At 32.9% G+C, this 23,325-nt stretch overlaps 2 protein-coding genes across 6 annotated transcripts in view; one reads left to right on the forward strand and one right to left on the reverse strand.

Moving 5' to 3' along the window:
* uckl1b (uridine-cytidine kinase 1-like 1b) overlaps positions 1-14,606 on the forward strand; it is a 36,771-nt gene extending 22,165 nt beyond the window's left edge. For 2 of the 5 annotated variants that reach the window (XM_083521212.1, XM_083521209.1), the window contains exons 7-15: positions 1,081-1,142; positions 4,292-4,308; positions 9,266-9,364; positions 11,186-11,279; positions 11,729-11,791; positions 12,000-12,122; positions 12,274-12,381; positions 12,852-13,008; positions 13,754-14,606. In XM_083521212.1, the coding sequence (XP_083377338.1) occupies positions 1,081-1,142; positions 4,292-4,308; positions 9,266-9,364; positions 11,186-11,279; positions 11,729-11,791; positions 12,000-12,122; positions 12,274-12,381; positions 12,852-13,008; positions 13,754-13,833 (803 nt within the window). In that variant the 3' untranslated portion in view covers positions 13,834-14,606. Of the gene's footprint in view, positions 1-1,080; positions 1,143-4,291; positions 4,309-5,740; positions 5,761-9,265; positions 9,365-11,185; positions 11,280-11,728; positions 11,792-11,999; positions 12,123-12,273; positions 12,382-12,851; positions 13,009-13,753 lie in introns of all 5 variants that reach the window. The other 3 variants (XM_083521211.1, XM_083521208.1, XM_083521210.1) reach the window with 2 other exon arrangements.
* Positions 1-23,325, reverse strand: part of LOC310715085 (uncharacterized protein) — a 401,686-nt gene that overhangs the window by 115,476 nt on the left and 262,885 nt on the right. The window lies entirely within an intron of this gene.

Here is a 23,325-nt window from a genome sequence, read left to right on the forward strand (position 1 = left end):
ACTTCATTCTTGGAGAGGTTTTCCATGCGATCTACGATGCCCGTGGTGCCTTTTCTGATCAGGGAAGAACCTATAGACACTGAACAGATAACAGGAATGTGTTTAGAGAACCAGTGTAAGACCATCTTAACACTAACATATACAGTCATCAAGCGAAACCATATGATAGCTTCTACATCTCCATGGTTGCCCAATGAGGCGCTTCCGAGCAAAAAATGCAGGAAGGTCAGATCCGGTGTTATGCGCTAAAACGCTCCCCTGCCACAGACTGCCCCAACATATCTCATAATTATGAGATACTAAGTCATAATTATGAGATAAGGATCTCATAATTATGAGATACTGTCGTAATTATGAGTTACTAAGTCGTAATTATGAGTTAGTAACTATCTCATAATTACGACTTATTATCTCATAATTGAGATCCTGATCTCATAATTATGACTTACTAACTCGTAATTATGACTTAATATCTCGTGAGTTAGTAAGAGTTAGTAAGTCATAATTATGAGACACAGTCGCAATTACGAGTTAGTAAGTCATAATTATGAGATCAGGATCTCATAATTATGAGATAGTAAGTCAGAATTATGAGATCCTGTGAATTTATTTTTTTTGTCCTAGTGAATGCACTGCGTTTCTGTAGAAAGTTAATATATTAAAAAAATATATAAATATAACATATAGAAAAAATACATGTATGTACATAAATTTTAGAAAGGGATGGATGAGTATGGCAGATATTGAGTACAAATTAAAGTAATTTAGTGTGATTGTCCTTAAAGTGCCCATGTGCAGTGTAGTGTGGTATAAAGTGACACTGTGCTGTGCAAGTTTAGAGTTCAAGTGACAGACCAGAGTTATGGTGTCATATAATAGTGCAAAAAAGTTGTGCAGAAATAATTGTGCAGTAAAGGAATATGGTGAAAGTGGAGAGAGAGGTCTAGTACCAGATCCCAACTTATGTTAATCCTGTTAATACCAAACATAACAATGAACACTCATTCAAACCACACACACACACACACACACACACACACACACACACACACACACATTATGTGTCTTGTCTTTTCTTAGGGGGTGGGAACATGGTTGCTATTGATCTGATTGTTCAGCATGTTCACAGTCAGCTGGAAGAGGTAAGGCAAAACACCATTATACTGCAGTCAGTCAGTTAGTCACCAAATTCACAATAGTTCTCAGGATGTTTTTCTTAATCATAATCTCCAATTTTCAAACACATTTGTGGTTGTGTGGCTATACTGATATTGCACCAAATATAATTGTGTCTATAGTATTTTACAGTTTTTATAGTATTTTTTGTATTTTCACATTAACTTAAATAAGCATTTTATATACTTCTGAGGCTCAGAATATGAAGCCGATTCCAGACACTAACCAAACTTAGGGTTGCAAACTGGATGGCCTAGGATCTGTGAGGTTGCAGTGCTACCCGCTGCATTAGTGTGCTGCCCTATTGGATTATACTATGTAGTAAATGCCTAGTTTGACATCCAGTATTTACTTATATTTTATTAGATTTCATTTTCTAACATTGTTATTCCCTTAAAATGTTCACTGTGCCTTTTATGTTGGAAATTCTTTGAATCTGTATGCTTTCAATTGACATGCTCAAATGTATGTGTGGGTACAGTATGTATATCATTAATGCAAGTCTAGTCAAATTAATGCCCAGGCACAGATGTATAAATAATTTGTGTTTGGGATTAATAGATGAAGATGTATCTAATATTTGCAGATATTTGCTTGTAGATATGATAAACAACTTGGACCGTGGCATCTTTGGTTAAAGGCCATCAAATCTTTAGACCAGCAAAAGCATTGGAACAGATGCACTGAAACAGATGTCATAACATCTTATACTATAGAGAAAATAAGTATTTAACATATCAACCTTTTTTTTTTTTTTTGATTAATCACAATTGCAGAAATTCACATTAAATTTTGAAAGAAATTATTATGGGTATGGTGGAGTGATGTTCCTTCCACTTGGAAGACTTTAGGAGTCATGAAATCAGTCAGTAAACAGTGCTGCTGTTATGTAGAACAATCATCTTGTTGTAAAGGTCTTGTGAGAGCTCTTTGCTTCTACCTATCATCAAATGTTTGGATACTTGCATTCAAAAATAAATACCGTAATTTCCGGACTTTTAAGTGCACCCATATATAAGCCGCACCCACTGAATTGTACAAATATTTTTATTTTTAACATAAATAAGCCGTCTACACTGTCTACACTAATGTACTTTACACAGGCTTTAACGAAAGACACGTTACACACGGTGTAATGGGTGAAATATGTTGCGCTTCCTTTAGGAGCATAGCGGTATTTTGAGAATAGCCTGCCACTGCATTTTTCCGCTATTACTGCATGTGTGCAAGATGAGGATTATGTCCTTATTATTTTCTGATGCTCATTTCTAAGTTTCTTTGACTAACCCGTAACGCTGTTGCCAAGAATAATAAAAAAAGCACGAGTTTTGGAAACCTGTCTGTGCTTATATGATTTCTGTTGCAACTGGAGTTAGCGAGCTCTCCCTTCACCAAGACTCAACGCGTTACAACGGCTTGTATCTTAACAGTAGCCAACCAAAAAAGTCATTGTTCACTGTCTTCCTCCTCCCTTTCACAACAATTTCTCTCGGGAGTTTATCTTTTGGCATCGTTGTGCCTTAAAAAAAAAAAAAGTTTTTTCTCCCGATGCCGTGCGGCTCAGAACACAGGTGAGGTGCATTTTTTCGTTTCCTTTTGGAAATCTCATTGGTCTAATGTTATGTCGCTCAGTTTTTTGGCTTGAAGTTTGTAAAAACGGGAAAAACCCAGGAAAAAAAATCATAAATAAGCCGCTTCGTTGTTTAAGCCGCAGGATTCCAAGCGTAGGAAAAAAGTAGCGGCTTATAGTCCGAAAAATACGGTAAGCTTTTTCTAACCTCTCACAAACACAGGTAAGAGTTACTGTAGAAATATTTAGTTAAATCAGCTGCTGCTTTGCTTTGCCTTGGTGTGCTGCCTTTTCTTCAAGTTGAAAGGTTGAATACTTATTGTACTTTCATTGCCATTGCTTGTGATAACTGCATCAAACTGATGACTCTGTAACATCGCCAAACTGTTGCATTCTTCTTTTTTTATATTTTTCCAGCATTGCGCCATAGCTTCTTTTAATTTTTTTTTGTTTTCGAGGTTTCTTCCTTTATCTTCTATTAAAAAAGTAAAAGTCTCAGTTAGATTAAGGTCTGGTGATTGATTTTGTCAGTATTAAACCTCCCACCTGGTGAGGTCCTCTGTTGTTTTGGCAGTGTGTTTTGGGTCACTGTCTTGATGCATAAAGTAGTTTCCCCCAGTTACTGGAGATTAGAGTATTTATTTATTTTTTTTCTAGACTGGCAGACGGAATGTTTCTGTAGATTTAGCTACCATCATTAATTATATATCAATAACAATAGTGAGCCCATTGCAAGCAGCCATACAAGTCAAAGCCATTACACGACCTCTGCTGCCCATCGAGCAACATATGTTTTGGATCATCAGCATTGTGATATATTCACCCCTGCCCTTAGTTGATTTCACAAACTGTTGTTATTGGTAACTTTTTCATAGCTGTTGCAGTGTTTCTATCATCAGCTTCTGTTGCTTTTCTTTTGATCTGTTTATTATCTGGATGCTAGAACACCAGTGTTTTTCATTACTTGTTTCAGTAAAAATGTCTGGATTTTCTTCCATGGACAGTTCTGTGCTCTTCATGTTGGCATTTACTCTAAAAAAATAAATTCATTTTTCACAGGCAAAACATAAAACTCAACACAAGATTACATATCTAGAAATACCTGTCAGTATTTATGTTCCAATACACTTGCTTTGCTCGACAACGGCTTGTTGCAAACAAAAGGTGCCATGTTCTAAATTGTTTCACATATCCGGTTAATAATTTCAGAAAATTCTTTGATTTATATTTTCATACTCTTGTTTTGTTTTTAAACACAATTGTCTTTAGTGGATGGCAAAAAGATTTGGCCTTGCCTTTCTAATACTTTTAGTGGGAACTGTACTTCTTGCAGTGCATTGAAATAAAAATATACTAGAAATAACAAAGTTGATATATGTATATAATGGTAATTCATTGGATGTATTGGGGGATTTTGGGGGAATTAACTCCGTGTTGGCTGTGCCCACTTACTGCACTTGACTGGTTCTCTCTCCCCCTCCTTTTGATTCCCTCTTCATTTTTCTATCCCTCCTTGTATGCCTCTTCCCCTCGGTGGGGATGCAGCGTGAGCTCAGTGTCAGGTAGAGTAGCATTAAATTTCACTCTCACACTGCTTGCCTCAGCTGGCAAATGTTCCCCCTATAATGCTGCTCTGAAATCAGCTCATTCATCTTAAAAAAGTAATATACATGTAAAAGCAATTCTTATTCGTTCTGAGATGTTTGAAAGATGTATGTGTATAATATTCTAAACAATGGGGAAACTTATTTTGGAAATTAATATAAATATTACAGGGTCTGTTTTCATTGATCTTTAGCATATTTGATTTAATTAATTATTTATGAATCATCTTTTTTTTTTTTTTTTTTTTAACAAATCTTATTTTATGTATATTTTTATGTATGTGTAGACTTATATATGTATAATTGGCATGGTATTGAGGTAATTTTGAGCCAGCCCTATGCAGCCAATTATTGACCAACCATATATGGTTAATATTTTTTATTGGTATTAGGTATTCAAATTATTTTTATCTGCAAGGCATTAAAATGAATATACATATAAAGTCTATAGAATATAAATTGTATCTAAAGTGTACAAATTGTTTTCTAATCATTAAAAAAACTGGCTTCAGACCAGCAGCAAGGGTGAAAACATGTCAGCATTTATTTGCAGTCTATATCTGATTACTTACTCCTGAGAATGCTGAACCTACACCAATGAACCAAGAGAGGGCACTGCCTGTTTATTTAAACCGCATATATTTACGCGTATTGACACTTATATAATACATCTTTGCCATATTTATCAATGTAAATCATCCAAATCATCATGTATGAGAATGCAACAGTTCTCAAAAAGAATGTTCATTGTTTTGGGCAAGGTATGCAGCACTCAGAAGTAAGTTCATTGAAGACATCTCTATTCATGCATTTAATTCCTATTCTTTGTCTATAATAAATAACTGTCTTCCTACGCTTGACCTTTCCCACCCTTTTTGTCTTACAAGCACTGTCTCACACTTCATTTCAGTTTAGCTAGTCTACCTATATTTGCAAACCTTGCCCACAAAATGTTTCCAGTGTCTACTACAAATACTAAAGATTTTCCATTGGGCAAGCTAACGGAGAGATAGAGAGGAAGTACAACCCTACTTTCTTATGACACAGGATGTATCAGGCTTCTGCATTGCTGCATTCTGTTACTCGTGACATTCAGTGTGATTGACAGCACCAGCAGACCCCATACACAGTACAGAAACATTCTAAAAAAAAAACACCCAGTACTGAGCATAGAAGAAACAAAAAGGTGTTATAAATCAGTTGATCGAGTCCAATCATTTTCTGACAGATTTCTTGATCAAGTGCAAATCACCAAGTCACACTTCTGACTCCTCTCCCATATTGCTTCATCCCTTTTTCACCTTTGGAATAATGTGTGATGTCTATTTTTTCTTTTCCCTCTCTACTTGTTGTCATTTCTGTTTTTGTTTTGTTTGTTCTCCATCCATAGAGGAAACTTCGCTGGGATATGTGAGATTTGCATGTTATTTTTATTTATCATTGCTTGCTTTTAATTGTTGTTACCAGAGCATACCTGCAGCCAGAAGTGTGATTTTGATGTGGTCAATTCAAATGCTGCATGTTTTAGCTTCATTTAAAAACATAGGATGAATTCAGATATGCTGGGGCCTGTTAAATTTCCACATTGTCTAAGCTTTCTTGCCATTAAGAAAACAAAAAATATTCAAAGTGTTTAAGTTTATATGAATATAAACTGTTTCTCATAGTCTGAAAAAGCATACTTTGGTTACACATACTTTGATCTCTGGTCAAGATTGACTGATCAAATTATTTTAATGATCTGTTTGATAATTTGCTACAGAATGGTGATTGGGGACAAATATCAATTGCAATATTCATTAGTTGCTGCTTTGGGACTACTTTTGCGTGTACTGTTAAAGTATATATATATATATATATATATATATATATATATATATATATATATATATATATATATATATATATATATATATATATACACACACACACAATATATATTGGACACACCTTCTCATGACTATGAAAATTGTAGATTCACACTGAAGGCATCAAAACTATGAATTAACACATGTGGAATTATATACATAACAACTGAACTGAAAAATGTCATATTCTAGGGTCTTCAAAGTAGCCACCTTTTGCTTTGATTACTGCTTTGCACACTCTTGCCATTCTCTTGATGAGCTTCAAGAGGTAGTCACCTGAAATGGTCTTCCAACAGTCTTGAAGGAGTTCCCCGAGAGATGCTTGGCACTTGTTGGCCCTTTTGCCTTTACTCTGCGGTCCAGCTCACCCCTAAACCATCTCGATTGGGTTCAGGTCCGGTGACTGTGGAGGCCAGGTCATCTGGCGCAGCACCCCATCACTCTCCTTCTTGGTCAAATAGCCCTTGATGCCTTCAGTGTGACTCTACAATTTTCATAGTCATGAAAATAAAGAAACTCTTTGAATGAGAAGGTGTGTCCAAACTTTTGGTCTGTACTGTGTGTGTATATATATATATATAATTACAATTGTAAGGGTTTTGTAAGATTTGTAGGAGATTTCTCTTTCAAATTCATAACAAATGTTTTCTAAAATTTCGTGTGAACAGATTAGGCAAGTAATCAATATAACTCTACTGCTAAAAGGTAACTTCCCTTTTCCCGCGTCACACTTTACCTAAGGCATTAACCTAAACCATGCTTCTTTAAATAATGTTAAATTATAAATTGAATTGTTCCTATGATTGACAGTAGTGTATATACACATAATAAATATATTGAATTCATTTTTCATAAGAATTGTGTAACCTTGTGAACAAAACTAGGGAAACCATTTTTCAAATCCCAGATTTTGTGGGCGCACCTTCCCACAATGTAACATAAACTACATAAAGTGACATCTGACTATCTAATCCATTTGGGTCTTCCCCACACTGTTGCCTCAGTTTCAGTAGCACACAATTGTATAAAATTGGGACTAGCATGATAGATCTAGCATGGCAGTACCGCTATGCACAATGCAAGGTGAATAAAAACAAACCGGTGTGCTAAGGTGGAAGATCTTAGTTGGCCTGCAGAAAACCCTAAACTCAACCACACTCAGTACTACTGAGATGAACTGTAACACTAACTGCATACCAGGACTCCTTATCTGAAATCAGGCACCAGTTCTTAACTGAATTTGCACCAAAAGGTTACACAAGGCTTCTGAGAACAAGTGCTCTGTCAGAAGCAAAGTTTGTTTGTAGAGGGGTGGAGCTAAATATTTAGCCTTTTCTCTGTAATTCACATAAGGCTGAAATTTGTTATGCTTCATCTATGCGCTATAATCTGTAAGTGGATTTTATGGCCTAATAATTTAAACAACATGGTGGCAATCAGCCAATCAGATATTATATATATATATATATATATATATATATATATATATATATATATATATATATATATACACACACACACACACACACACACACACACACACACACACACACACACACACACACACACACACATATATATATATATATATATATATATATATATATATATATATATATATATAAAAAGAACAAAAAATAAAAAAATACTGTGTATCATGAATCTCTTTGTAATCTAATTTTGTCTTTAAAAGCAGACAAATTTACATTTTTGAAAGTTTAGCACTACCTATTCCTATTTAAGATGCCTAGCATGCAAAACCTACTTTTGTATCTTTCACTTAATTTTTTAGCTTAAAATGATATTCAAAACATTTTGCATTTTATCAACAGTATGGCTGCCCAATAAATTATGAAAAGGAATTTACATAAACAGATTAAACTTTTAGTTAATGTTGGAATACATTTGCATTAAACATGAAAATCATGTAGAAGACAATATTTTGAGGTCATGTATGTAAAGGGGTAGCTAAGTTGTGAACTTTTTTAGTCTGTAAGTTGCATAAAGCAAAATCTTTGCTATATTTCATCAATGTGCTAAAGTATAAGTGGACTTTTGACCAGATTAATACAAAATGTAAAAACATGGTTGCCATGTACGTGTTAGTTTTAAGCAGGCATTTTACACAGTTAATATTCAGCAAATGTGCAGTTCGCGCATACAAAAGCAAGGAAAATTTGTCCTTGGTATTTCTTGCAAAATAAAATGTAGTCAAAATGCTGTTGACATTGTAGACAATATAGCCATCATATGCCAGTCAGTTCTTATAAAGTGGGTCCTACATAGCTTTAATTCACCATTGGTTTTATGTATTTTTATGGAAAATAAAAAGTATAGTATAAAATATATATATATATATATATATATATATATATATATATATATATATATATATATATATATATATATATATATATATATATATATATATATATATACACACACACACACACACACACACACACACACACACACGTAATATGTATATATATTTATTTTAATGCGGTAGCATAAGACCTTATATACAATTATATATATGTATATATGTAAAATGCGGCCCCAATTTATCTGAATTCACTTAGCTTTTTATTTCATTAAATAAATATTTTATATTTCTATATTATTTCGCTTTTTTATAACAAAATGCAATGTGCAGTGTTTGACTGACCAGCTTGGAATATACAATTATTCAGTGATTTATATAATGTCTTTCAAATGATCTTCACTAAAGGGAAATAATTCTGATTATGTGTAGCAATGATCAGTCAATGAAGGCAGGACATTTCTTTAATCAAATTATGTGTAGACACACAGGAACATTTGTCAGTTAGTTTGGTTGTAAGATCCTTTGTTAGGAGTGCCAGTATAGTGACTGTATTTGCTGCCTTATTTGCACCTTTTCCTCACAAGCAACTAACTCTGCCCAGTATCGCTGTACAAGATTTTTTTTTCATTAACTTGACTTGTGTGTGGGGGTGGGCATGGTGGCCTAGTTAATGATGTTCCACTGACCACTTCCTGTCTCTGTTTGGTGGCCATGGTAACAGGGCTGCTCTGGCTTCTGCCCATCAAGCTCAACCCCTACCCCAAACACTGTGTGTTTTGGAGAGCACACCGCAAGTTCGCGGTATGCACACTATTATCAGGTCAGTTACACAAAACTTCAATGCTATGAATGCTAATTGTGACCCACTGTAGTATATTCCATTTCATTTTAATATGCCAAATTGTTATTAGACGTCTCCATTATCCATTGCTGCTACTCGGATGTTTAATGTTTAGGAAATCTGAAATAATAAAATTGAAAGTATCTGATTACAATAAAATAGAATACTTAGATACACTCATGTCAAATAAAAAAAAAAATTTGAATCAATAAATAAATTAATATTTGAATCAATAAATATTTTGACATTCATAAATGTTTATTTTTGCTGTCTACAACAATACATTGTAGTTCAAATAAAGTAATGAATGTGAAAAGAAGATTTTATGATTTAATTTGGAGCTATTTACATCCAAATCCAGTGAACAGTATTGGAGCCAAAACTACTTGGACTATAAAGTATAAGAGCTGACACTGCAAGCAGTCATTGGACTGAAATTTGAAATAAACCCATCAGAGAGATGAAAAAGGCATTAGGTATGGCTGTATCAACTATTTAGTACATTCTTAAAAGAAGTAAAGCACTGGTTAGCTCAGGAAAACCAAAAAGCCCAGGAGACAATTATACAGCTGTGGTAAATGTCAGAAGATTTATTTGCCTGATGATGAAAACCCCCTTTAAAGCATTTGGACAACACCCCTCTGTGTCTGTGCCAAAGTCAATTATCAAGACAAGCCTTCACCACAGCAAATGCACAAGACTTACCACAAGAATGGAAAACCAATGGTAAGCCCTAAAACAGGAAGATCAGGCTAGTCTTAAAAAAAACATATAAAAGAAATCAGATATATCATCTTATGGCCGTATGAGACAAAGGCCGCTTGTTGCAGAATGGTGGGAGGGGAGAAATAAACTCAACTGCTCAAGATCCAAAGCAAACCCCCATAGTTTATGATGACTGATTATTACTGATAGACTCAGATAGAGGTCAGTGTCTGTTAAGTAAAAAGGTCTCAGTTACTAGTATGTGTGGGCTTTTTAAAATATGTTTCCATATTGTGTGATCAAACAATATTAACAATGTTAATTTAACTTAAATCATGTGTAGTATTAGAGATTGAAAACTGAAGATAGTAAACTTGATTTAAATTAAAACGGTTTCTCTTATGTTCATTTAAATTGATGAAATAAAACACAAATATCCGATATTTTAAATAGAAAAGAAATAGCTACAAATGGGTGTTATTTGTACTCATTTCTCAGGCTTCATGTGTGTAGGGATAGTAGGCTAAAACTAACTGGCAAAATCAGTCCTAATTTTATTTCTTAACTAGTCTCTATCAACTTCCACATGTTTCTGCAACCCCAACTTCCAGAAAAATGCAAAACAAGATCGAATACACGAAGGCACATTCCTCCATGTACAGCTGTGGCTACGCATTAATTACTAAATAAGGGCAATAAAAAAGATTTTCCTGGCTATTCATGTGCCATTAAGAAATTTACTTGCCCAATTAATGCAGATTTGTACATAATTATTTAAAATAAATTATAATTAAAAGAAAATTAAATTTTTCTTAATTTATAGTAAGTGTGTGCATAGGTTTAATTTCGTTGTGTTTAAGCTTCACTCACTTAAATAGACATAATGTCTAACAAGCACAGTGAAAAACATGTGGGCTTACATTTTGTGCTTCTCCACTGTTTTTGCTGTATCGATATTTTTGTGTTCAGAAATTACATAAGAATGTATTTTTTCTTATCTTATTAAATTCACTGTTTATATCATATTATTCCCCTACATTAAAGATCCTTACAGGCTTTTATTTATACTTTGTGATTATGATGAATGTGTAACAGGAATAAAGAGACAAGCAGAGATGAGTTCATCTTCTACTCCAAAAGGCTGATGAGACTTCTCATTGAGAGAGCACTCTCCTTTCTTCCATCTCAGGTCAGTATAAAAGTAGAAAAACTGAACTGTAATGGAGATTAAAGTTGACTAAATATAATCAGTGTTCTTTCTGCATGCGCTTGTTTTTGAGGCAGTGCCCTGTGTATAGAAAGGTTACATGTCCACCGCAGTGGAAAATACTGAAGTAGCATAAGGAACAAAGAGGCGTCATGTACCTTCTTTACACACTACGTAGTGTCACAACAGTTAAAAATCTCAATCAAAGCTCTGCAGTACTCTGTGCCATATTCTATTTTTTTGCACATTTTAAGGTATTTTTAACATAGTTATAGATGATTGCCTTTACAGTGAAACTAGTCATTTTTATTACGGTTAGTTATTGTTACTGTGCAACAGGAGATGAATTCTTAACAAAAAAAGTGTATACATACGGTCACCTTTTTAAATTCAGCATGCTAAGTTGTGGGTTAATCTTATCTTTTCTACAGGTTCGGGTTGTTCATACCCCACAAGGGCAGGACTATGAAGGAAGGACGTTTCAAGGAAAGAGGGTTAGTGTGTGTATATATATATATATATATATATATATATATATATATATATATATATATATATATATATATATATATATATATATATATATATATATATATAATTGTTTGTCAATCAGCTTGTCCAGGTAGTGTCCAGGTCCAGTTAGCGTGTTTGTACTCAAGCACATTGCTGCAGGTAATAGTTTTTGTATTTTTGGTCTGGCAGGTCACAGGGGTGTCCATCCTCAGAGCAGGAGAAACCATGGAGCCTGCACTAAGAGCCGTCTGCAAAGATGTTCGTATTGGCAAGATTTTAATCCAGACCAATCAGGATACAGGAGAGCCTGAGGTACCATTCCAAATGCTATCAACACATATTAGGAAAAAATAAACCTAAATGAGCACTTAAACTTTAATCTTGTCCCATAAGTATATTCGCAACGTTTCTAATGTGTTAAGCTGCAGCTGAACAACACTTTTTCTACTTCATATGTTTGTAGTTGCACTACTTGCGTCTTCCAAAAGATATCAGCGAGGACCATGTGATCCTTATGGACTGTACTGTGTCCACTGGTGCTGCAGCAATGATGGCAGTACGAGTCCTATTGGTGAGGACTAGTATGCTACCATGTACATACATACACAAGCAACATTTCGCAGAATTTAACACTGGTACTGTAGCATTTTTAAAACATGTGCACATACTGTCATAAGGTCACTACTTGGATACAATAAAAAAAATTATTTTTTTTTGCTATTATAATAAATGAAAAAAAAAAAAACTGTTCCTCTTCAGACACTATTTTGTCACATGTGGGAAAACATATTAAATATTCACTGACACTTGAGAACCAAAATCTAAATGATCTGTACAAAAAACCTATACCATCTAAATGTAATTATTTTTTTATATACAGATTTTATTTTTTGTTTGTTTTTTTAAGTAACCATCCTTTTTTGCACCCAGAGAACTTATGTTATAAATAAATTAATCAACACATTCTAAGTCAGATTTAAGAGTTCAACAGCACTGTGTGTGGGTGTGGGTGTGGGTGTGGGTGTCCCTGTGTTTGTTTAGGACCATGATGTACAAGAGGATAAAATTCTGTTGGTCTCTTTGCTGATGGCAGAGATGGGGGTCCACTCAGTAGCCTATGCCTTTCCTCAGGTCAAAATAATCACCACTGCTGTTGACAAAAAGGTCAATGACCTTTTCCACATTATTCCAGGCATAGGTAAGCAGCTTAATTTATCTACCATCCTACAATAGCTCAGATAATATAAAGGACTTATGGGTGTGATGGTCAGGGGTAACATATGGTCACATGTCTTTGACATGTAGTGTATATTAGAAAACCAGGATATACAGTACTATGCTAGTAGTTTATAAATTAATTAAAGTAAAAAAAATTATTTGTCTGATTTACCAGTTTACTTACTGTTTCTACAGAGTAAACTATTATTATTATTTTTTTTTAGAAGACATAAGCTATGCATTATTTTCTTACAACAATATGAAATAATTGATCAAGTAGCTATAATTGATAATGCCATGCATCGAAGTAAACCCCTGAAAAGCATCTCTGTAAAGCTGCTTTGGGACTAGGTCCATTAATAAAAGCGCTATACAACTAAATTGCAAATATGTAGACAGTGACATCCAGATCAATACTTTGAGTCTTCATGATTACAAGCCAGAAAATACTTTTAAACTTTAAATTGGAAGAGCACTGCTGTCTACCTTTTATTTACTCTGGTGCAAAATGAACACACCTAACACTGTCAACCTTAAGGGCCTGACTTTCCAAAAGCTTCATAACACAAAGAAAAAATTCTGTGATAACATGGCAGACAAGCATTAACTTTTTTTCCCGTTTATTTAACACTTTCTAGTGTTTTTTTTTTTTTATTAGAACAATAAAGGTAAAACATTAAACCCTATGAAGATGCTGAATCTGTGTCTGTCTTTTGTATCTGAAGGAAACTTTGGGGATCGGTATTTTGGCACTGATGCACCACCTGATTGGAGTGATGAAGATATGGATGAGCCCTGCTCTTAGTAGCTTCACTGATCATGCTCAATTTAATCCATGTGGACAGGACTGGACACATAATGCACTGTAGACCTTAAGGGTCTATCTTTCAAAATATATACCACAAGCAGTTGATATTTTATATACTTTTTAATGCTTTGAATTATAACATATTGAAGTTTAAAAAAAATTTACAATTTATTTAAAATGACTATTGATTTATTTTTTTTTTTCCACTTTTCTTGAATGGTATTGTTCTATGTCAGTTTTACACCATTGTTTTATGCTTTTATGCTACATTTTCTTTCTGTTGTTTGTTTTTTCGATTTGCAGATTTGCTCTGTCAACACATTTAAAAACAAGTCTACATTATAGCTTTGTTGTGCTGCACAAAGTGGCTTTACACGACCACTTCATCGGAAAATGTGTGTGGGCGTTGTTTCTTGAACTTGGTTTCCCCTCTACCTGGAAAGAATTGCTGACCAGACCATGATAGTCTTTTTAGACTACTTTTTAGAACAACAAAATAAGATTCTTGCTTTCAAATATATACATGCTTCATTTTAATTTAAAAAATCTAGATTTATAATTGGTTGGTTGTCATTCTGCTGAGCATAATGTACCAGGTTTATTTTTTTTTGTACACCGTTGTACCACTTCCTTATGCAAGTTTTTAAAGTACAAAACATTTTATTTGGCACTTTACATATATGGCATTTAGCAGGCGACCTTATCCAGGGCAACCTATAAATTGACTTTCTAGAGCCATTACACAATAGCAAAACAATGCAGCCCAAAAATTTTAAATTGAGTTATGAACTATTGTGCCAGTAAAGCGTGGAGAAGGTCACTTGAAATGTGTTTTGTAGTATAAGGACATGCTTGATTAAATTTAACACACACACACACAAATCAATTATATATATATATATATATATATATATATATATATATATATATATATATATATATATATATATATATATATATATATATATATATTCTGGATATGCTTGCACTTCATGATATATTGTGTTCATGTTACAGTATAGAGTTGTTCTTTACCATACTATTAGCTGGAATTTTAAATTATTAAGTCTACCTTATAGGTAAAACTAGAACCATCCAAAGAACCAAGGAATTCTTTATCAATATATTAAATGTATAGTAAGTCTAATATGCAATAAGACACAGTTTTGCTTGTCATTATGTCACTTGCGTTTGAGTGTTCCTTTTGTCAATTAAATATTTGTCTGTGATCATTCTTAGTCATCCAGGTGTGGTTATCTGAAAGTTGAGTTGAACTGGACTTTTATTTGGTTAACTAGATAGAAGTTCATTTGACATGCCTCAAATTCCAGATAATTATTGTTTACCATATAATGTTAAAATAGTCATATTTCTAAATTGCTGAAAAAAGGATTTTTACTATGAAAGAGTAATGACATATTTCCATTATGACATGCCTGAATTTATAAACGTGTTATATTGAATTTTCATGTTATATGCGTATTTATATATAAAACGAGCCAATTTTCATGAAGTTGATATTTAAATACAGGCTATATTTGATATATAGCTTGGAGCTGACTAGACATATTTAACACAGAGATAATGTAACATTATGTTTGCTAACTATTTTGTGTTTCATTTTATTTTGAGTAATTTAAATAATAAAAGTGTCGTTTGATTTTAATAAAGCAATTATAAGTTAAATATAAGTTAATTATAAGTTGTTTTTTGTTATGTGTGTGTTATTTGCTCTACGTTGATATAATGTTTTAATAAACTAGTATGACCTTTTGAAAAATTCTTCACATTAATCGTGCACACAACCACCATCCAGCCCTAGTTAATATTTGTCTGTATATATTAGCTGTACAGGAGGGAGAATTTGTAAAGTTTTTTTTAAATCTTCTTGGTCAGAACAATTTAAAGTGTTAAATTATCAGGCATAAATTAGTTCACCGCTTAAAAGATTATATTTATAATGTATGTTAATATACAGCTTGTGTTTTTAGTGTACAATTATTGATGTAAAAAAAAAAAGTTTGTATTGTTTGTTTATTTTTTATATGTATCAAAATGCATGAGTCTTGCAATTAAATAGTTTAAATGAAACCTGTATCTGCAACATTGTATTAAGTGATGAAAAATTCATGATTAGGTGTGTTATCGTAAATAATGGTCGTTACAGTTAAATATTGAGTTGTTCTCATGATGTACACTTGCCCCTTTCAGTCACGATGTCTGACATACAGGAATATTATATATCTTTGTTTAAACCTACAAGGGGTGGATAGTCAGAAAATACATTAATGTTTCAAACACACAGGAAGGATACTGTGGTTGTCCTCTGCACATGGAAACTAACCTAGCTATCTTTCAACAGTTTTCATAATTAAACTCTTTCTAAACAACTACAGCCTCAATGTGATCATACAACTGACAATCTGTGTAGTTAATAAGGGATATGGGATAAAAATTGTGATAAGTAAAAAATCAAGTAAAACAGAGCTGCTAATCGGTGGATGGAAAAATAGAATTTTTAATGCTAAATGTAGCATAGGGCAAGTGTTTAAAATCTGGTAATGTATAGTCCAAAGAGAGTAAATGCCTCATAGTAGAGAACAATGAAGTTGAAAGTAAAGTTTTATTCCAGTATATTTTGTTAACTCAGATGTTATAAAGCAAACTTTCAAAATGGAAAGACTGCACTATGATTTTCAAGGCCTTCAATATTAAGATGTCATGGAAAGTTTACCACAAGCTAGCTCATTGCGACAAACAGGAAGGAGGTGCCTGTTTGTATGTGGCAGTGCTCACATCCACTATAGCAGTGTCAGGCCCAACAGGCCTCAGAACAGTGATGTGCGAGTAAATATATGTGAAGCAAGGACTGGTGTGTTCTGAATTCTGTCTCTTACTGTAGACTGTGGATGATACATATGTATGTATCATTGTTCTCTAAAAGAAAAACAGGTAAGTGTATCTTTCAACTATCCTTGTCACAAAATTATTTCTATTTTTATAAAGTTAAATTAATTAGAACAAAGTACCTAATATTTTGTATTTTTAAGGATTTAAGGTCCTAAATGCGAAAAAAAAATTATATATTTTTTTCCAGCTGAGATATACATTTTGTTTGCATAAGATGACTTTTACTGTGTTGGGCATTATAAGTGTAATGCTTATGAGGTGTGTTCATCATGCATTAAAAATGGTGAATAATTGTCGAGAAATGTCGAGAAATATATAAGCATTGTCTAAAATTAAAAAAGAACTACAGTAGATAGTAGCTTGGGTAAATAAGAAACATTTTCTAGTGCCAGCCAAGTAATTCTTTTGTGCATTTTTTTTTTTTTTTACTGTGTAACATGGACATGAGGCCATTAAGCAGTTAAATTATGGTAATACCATGTATATGTATCATATACTATTTAATTATTTGTGATCTTAGAAGCAGTAATCTATATATATTCATTGGGTTACTGTCCACAAGAAGAAAATGTTGTATATTGTAAGAAATCAGTAGATAACACAATGGTATATTAAATTATTCAGTTAATTTAGTGTTAACATTCAACATACTTGCTTATAGTTTATAATTTTTAAATAACTTCAAGAACTGAAAAGAAAATTGCCAAGTAGTTGTATACCTTTACATTGTAAATGATATTAAAATATTTCAACAAAACTTTCTAAGGTAATTGATAATATTGTTTGTGTCACTTCTTATACCAAAAAAAATGTTAAATAATTGTCCTCGTTTATATGATATGTAAACAGTAAAAACAGTGGCATCCGTGATAAAAAAAAAGAGCAGCTCATTATCATGTGGCAATTTTTTTTTTTTATTCCTTTTTTTTTTTCACAGGTGACAGGTTGTTGATCTTTTTGCTTAGTGTCAAAGCTCATACACGCTTTCTTTGAAAGTGGGGAGTGGCTTCGGTTCCTTACTGTGTCTGGGCAGCATTTTCACGGACTGACAAACCTGAGAATGCTGAAATTTTGGGTCAATCTCAGGTTCGTCAGCCCATGAAAATCTGTCTTCATCCAATCTATCTATATATTTTACAGTTGTTATATATTTATTAATTTATTACATATATTAATGTATTTGTTTATAATGATCCTTGCTTTTTTAATTAATGTGTATAATGTGTTATGCTGTTGCATTTATAATTTGTTATTATGCATGGATTCTTCATCAGTTTATTAATTTAATAAATTTTGAAATGCAGGTTAATTGTGAGTTTACAACCATTTAAAAAGTTTTGAACATCAAATGTTTTGAATATCAAATATATTTGATATTGTTTGTAATTCATACCTATAAAAACCAAACTCTCCTTTATTGTACATGAGAGTATGAGAGTCACAGACCTTCACAAGTTCACCTGCATGAGAGTCTTATACCTTTACGTTTGAGAAACCTTGCTGTTCAACTGTCATTGGCAGGCTAGCAATACAAAATGGTCCATTTCCATTGTGTAATGCAACTACGCTCAGATTTGTGCCATGAACGCATTCTGTTCTGTTATATTCCGTACTATTCTATTTAGTACAATCACAAAAACATCCCACAACATCAAGTTTAGGTACGTAATTTATAATTAAATTGCCTTGGAAACCCTGGGCACATAAAATATGATTTATACCTGCTACATAAGTCTTTTTATGTTTGCTGGTTTTGCTCAAGGTCATAACCATAACATAAGCATAAACAGCTAATATTAGGATGTAAATGAAATAGCATGGAATTTAATAGTTTTTTTGGCTATATATACACTAATGCTATTAAAATTACCATAAACAACATGTAGTTACCAGTTACCTTAAACTGAATTAATGTATGCATTTCCCATTTTGAAATGAAAAGATTAATTTATAAATCAGTGTCAAACTTATTGTCATTATTCATTATTATGTCACAATTATGCCATCTTGAGATGTGAAAGATCTTAGCTTCGCTTGCTGTTCACATAAGCAAAAGGGGGAATGCGGCACCCCTGCATTCCCGCCTCATAGTTTTGACTTTTCTGTCAAAGAACATAGAAAATTCAATATTGACTTGGTTGTGGCATTAAGTGAAATTCCCAAAGCAATGTTTCTTTGATGGTATTAAAATTTTTTATATTTTATATTATATTTTGAATAAAAAAAATAAAAAACTGTTGACAGAATGAGTGTGCATGTTACTTCACAACGTGGTGGAAATCGAAATCAGTTTATTTGTCCTTATTTAGTGGCTTTAAGCCACTGCAGGCTCTTCCAAAATTCAACACCTGATTTTAGTACTTCTGACACTGTAAATGCGTTTTAATTAAACTGAGGTAAATAGTTAATAAAATTACAGTACATTCTCATGTACTTTACAGCATACTGTACAGTGTGAAGTGGGAACAGTTTTGGAGGGAACCGCTGCTACAGATCACCACTAGAGGGGCCATTGCCCATGTGATTGTGAAGGTTTACATTAAACACTTCTAATGGGAAAAGGTCTGATAAAGAACACATAGAATGTATGATATTACAATATTAAATATATTATACCAGTGTAGAAAGACAGATGTTAAAAAAAATAAATAAATGAATGTGTGCATATTTGTAGGTGTCTATATGTAGGTTATTAAAACGGTGAGAGATGTCTATATGTACAATAATCAGGGTGGTATGAGAACATTATTTCAAGAAAATTAAGATGCATTACTGATTGAGATCAGACACTAAGGGATAATTATTTATACTGTCGGAAAAAGAAGACACAGTGACAAGTGTGTGAGAGTGTGTTTCATTAATAAACCATTTAAAATTTCATTAGGTTGTGGTTAGATCCAGTTATGGATGAAAAGCGATGGAAAAAGTAAAATATATTTTTTTACACAGTAATATTAGAGTTATATTAGTGTTAAATCTTAAAGGTGCTTAGAGGCTATTCATTGACTTTAATTGTAACTATAATATTATATAATATTATTTAATATTATATTATGCAGTAATAGCCATCTAATAGCCATCTGTATATTATGTTCATAGTACAAATATATTCATCTGTATATTATATTCATAGTACATACTTATCTGTAAATTACTGTTTATAGTCTTATAATACCATTTTATTTAATTTATGTAAATCATGTAAACACTATATATCCTGCACTTGCTGCTACTGCACTCTGGTTAGACCCAAACTGCATTTCGTTGCCTTGCACTTGTACATGTGTAATGACAATAAAGTTAAATATAAATATTGTTGTATTGTTGTATTGTATGTATATACAATACAATACAACAATGTATATGTAGATGTTCGGTCAAGATGGGGCCGGTGAGGTCGGCTGCCGACCGGATACGCTTTGTCTTTTTTTGTTTATTTTATATATTTATTTTCATAAATACCAATCTCTTTATTTAAGAAGGTGGATATGTACTTTTTATTTATCTACCTTTTTATTTGTTTTGTTTTATTTTTATCCTTCATTCTATTCCTTTTTTATGCTTAAATGCCGGACAGTCTTAAAAAGTATTTGGCTGCATCTCTTAACCTGTATGTATACGTATGTGACAAATAAATTTCGATTTGATTTGATTTGGTAAATATATATATATATATATATATATATATATATATATATATATATATATATATATATAATTGTTATAGTTGCACTATAACGATTAAAACTATTATATATATATATATATATATATATATATATATATATATATATATATATATATATATATATATATATATATATATATATATATATATATAAACTATTAGAAATGCTAATATGAAGTGAAATGTAAAGGATTATTGCTTTTAAGTATTACTTTGTATGGAAAGACATTTTTTTCCCTTTATGCTGTGTTCCACAGGGGTTACAACCTTAATGATGTTCCCTTCCTTATTCCTTTCCTCCTTTTTTCATCTTTCATTCACTGTTTGACACAATTTCTACCAGTCCCAACAGGCCATTCATAGCCACTGTATTGATTGGGGTCCCTACTTGAATTTCAGTCTCTTTTTCTTTCTCCCTGGCTGTGTGAGCATACGTGTAAATGTATCACTTTGGTTTAATGTGTCTCTGCTATTGCTTTATTGAAACACTTACAAATGTCAAACTGAATCCTTATCAGCTGTCCTGCCCTTTAATTATAGCCTCTCTTCCTATTTCATTCTCTGTTTTCTTTTCTCTCATTCCTCTTGTAATAACCTCACTCCCTTTATTATTCACTCACAAGCAGGTCAGACAGACAAAGTATCCCACGCCATCCTGTGATGCCACTACCTCCTTTTTCAGATCCTTGTGTAACCTATGTGTTGATTTAGCAGGGTGGACCTGCCTGCACAAGACCTGAAACACACACACACATACAGTACATATTTATATATACACACACACAAAAATATTTTAGTCACTGTCTGCCTGAGTTAAAATGTTTTGAAGTAGAAGGTTTGAAGTAACATCTGCATGAATGCCAGGACCCAAGGATTTGCCCCGCATTCCCTCTATCTTCTCTTATTCCTTTAGTGCATCCTGGTGCCATATTTCTTCAGATAAGCAACACACACAGCTGGCCATACAAGTCAATGAATGATGGCCATGCTGTATAAGAAAATGTGATTCATCAGAACAGGCAACCTTCTTGCTCCATTATCCAGTTCTGGGATTCCTATCCCCATTGTAGGTGCTTTTGGTCTTGTACAATGGTCAGAATAGGAATTCGGACCAGTATGCAGCTATGCAGCCCTGTATGTAGCAAGCTACTATGCACTGTAAGTAGTGATACTTTTTTTTTTACACAGGCAGCAACTTTTCTGTGGGATTGGACCAAATTGGCTAGTCGTCACTCCTTACACACATCATCAAGCCTAGCCTTTTTTACTTATGACCCTGTGACTGGTTCACTAGTTTTCCTTCCTGGGACAATTTTTTTCGTCCTTGGACAACTTTTTTTTTTTTTTACTGACTAACGATTTCATACGGAGAATGCATCAAAAAAAAATTTTTTTTAAGTTTAAACTAAGGAAATGTACAATCTTAAGAAAAAAATGAGCTAATTTTGAATTTGATGACTGTCTCAAGTCTCATGCCACATCTAAAACAAAATGGGAGGAGGAAAAAAAAGCTGGAAAAATAAGTGTTACTAAATAGAAACAGCTGGAGAAACATTTTTCAACTAATTCAACGAACAGGTTAGTAACATGATTGGGTATAATTAGGGTATGAAAGAGAGGCAGAGTCTCTCAAAAGATGGGCGGAGTTCACCAATCTGTGAAGTGTCTTCAAATTGTGGAACAATTTCACAATAATGAACATCAAGTTGCAAAGAATTGTAATATATTGTAATCTAGAGAACATATGATCACTAGAAGATTCTGAGAATGTGGAAAATCCCTGCAAGATATCAGGGTAAAAATCAATATTGAATGCCCTTGATCAATGGGCCCTCAGTTTGCACTGAATTACTAAATGGGCACAGAAACACCTTTGAACTGTATCTGAATATTTTATTTTTGCATTGTAGTGCTGCCACAAGATTATCTTATTATATAAATGCATGACTGTGAAGGTCTTTTGTGTTTCTAATTAAAAGAAAGAAAGATAAGTTAAAGAAATGTACTTCATACTTTTCACATGTATTTTTGTATGTAATTGTATACACATGATTTTTATATTTTAAAATATGGCCTTTTTATGTCAATTAAACGTCAATAACTTTTATACACCTAGTAGCGGTGGCTGCTCTTCTAATCCTAAATGTTACAAAGCAACAGGAAAATATAGAGAGACAATTGAAAAAGTGTGTGTGTGTGTGTGTGTGTGTGTGTGTGTGTGTGTGTGTGTCCCTGTGTTTGTTTAGGACCATGATGTACCATGATGTGTGTGTGTGTGCATGTATATTGTTCAGCCTAATGAAAAGCTTTGTATTTTTGTCATTCAGATCCCACAATCTCTGAGTCGATTATAACAAAAACTGGCACAACAAAAATTATACAATATATTGATTCAAATGATACATCATTTTACATTTCATCATTTTGATCTGTCATTACAGTGTCGTGTAAACACATAAAAAAAAAATTTGGAAACTACACAAATACATTAAGGGAATATACATATAATCCATATAATCCAATACATTAAAGAATATACATATCCAAATACATATAATCAATGGTCAGTGAAATACCGTGAGGAAAATGAGTATTTGAACACCCTGCTATTTTGCAAGTTCTCCCACTTAGAAATCATGGAGGGGTCTGAAATAGTCATCGTAGGGGCATGTCCACTGTGAGAGACATAATCTAAAAAAAAAAAATCCAGAAATCACAATGTATGATTTTTTAACTATTTATTTGTATGATACAGCTTCAAATAAGTATTTGAACACCTGAGAAAGTCAATGTTAATATTTGGTACAGTAGCCTTTGTTTGCAGTTACAGAGGTCAAACGTTTCCTGTAGTTTTTCACCAGGTTTGCACACACTGCAGGGGGGATTTTGGC

Source organism: Silurus aristotelis (genome assembly GCF_946808225.1).
Source record: "Silurus aristotelis genome assembly, chromosome: 19".
In the NCBI taxonomy this organism is placed as follows: Eukaryota; Metazoa; Chordata; class Actinopteri; order Siluriformes; family Siluridae; genus Silurus; species Silurus aristotelis.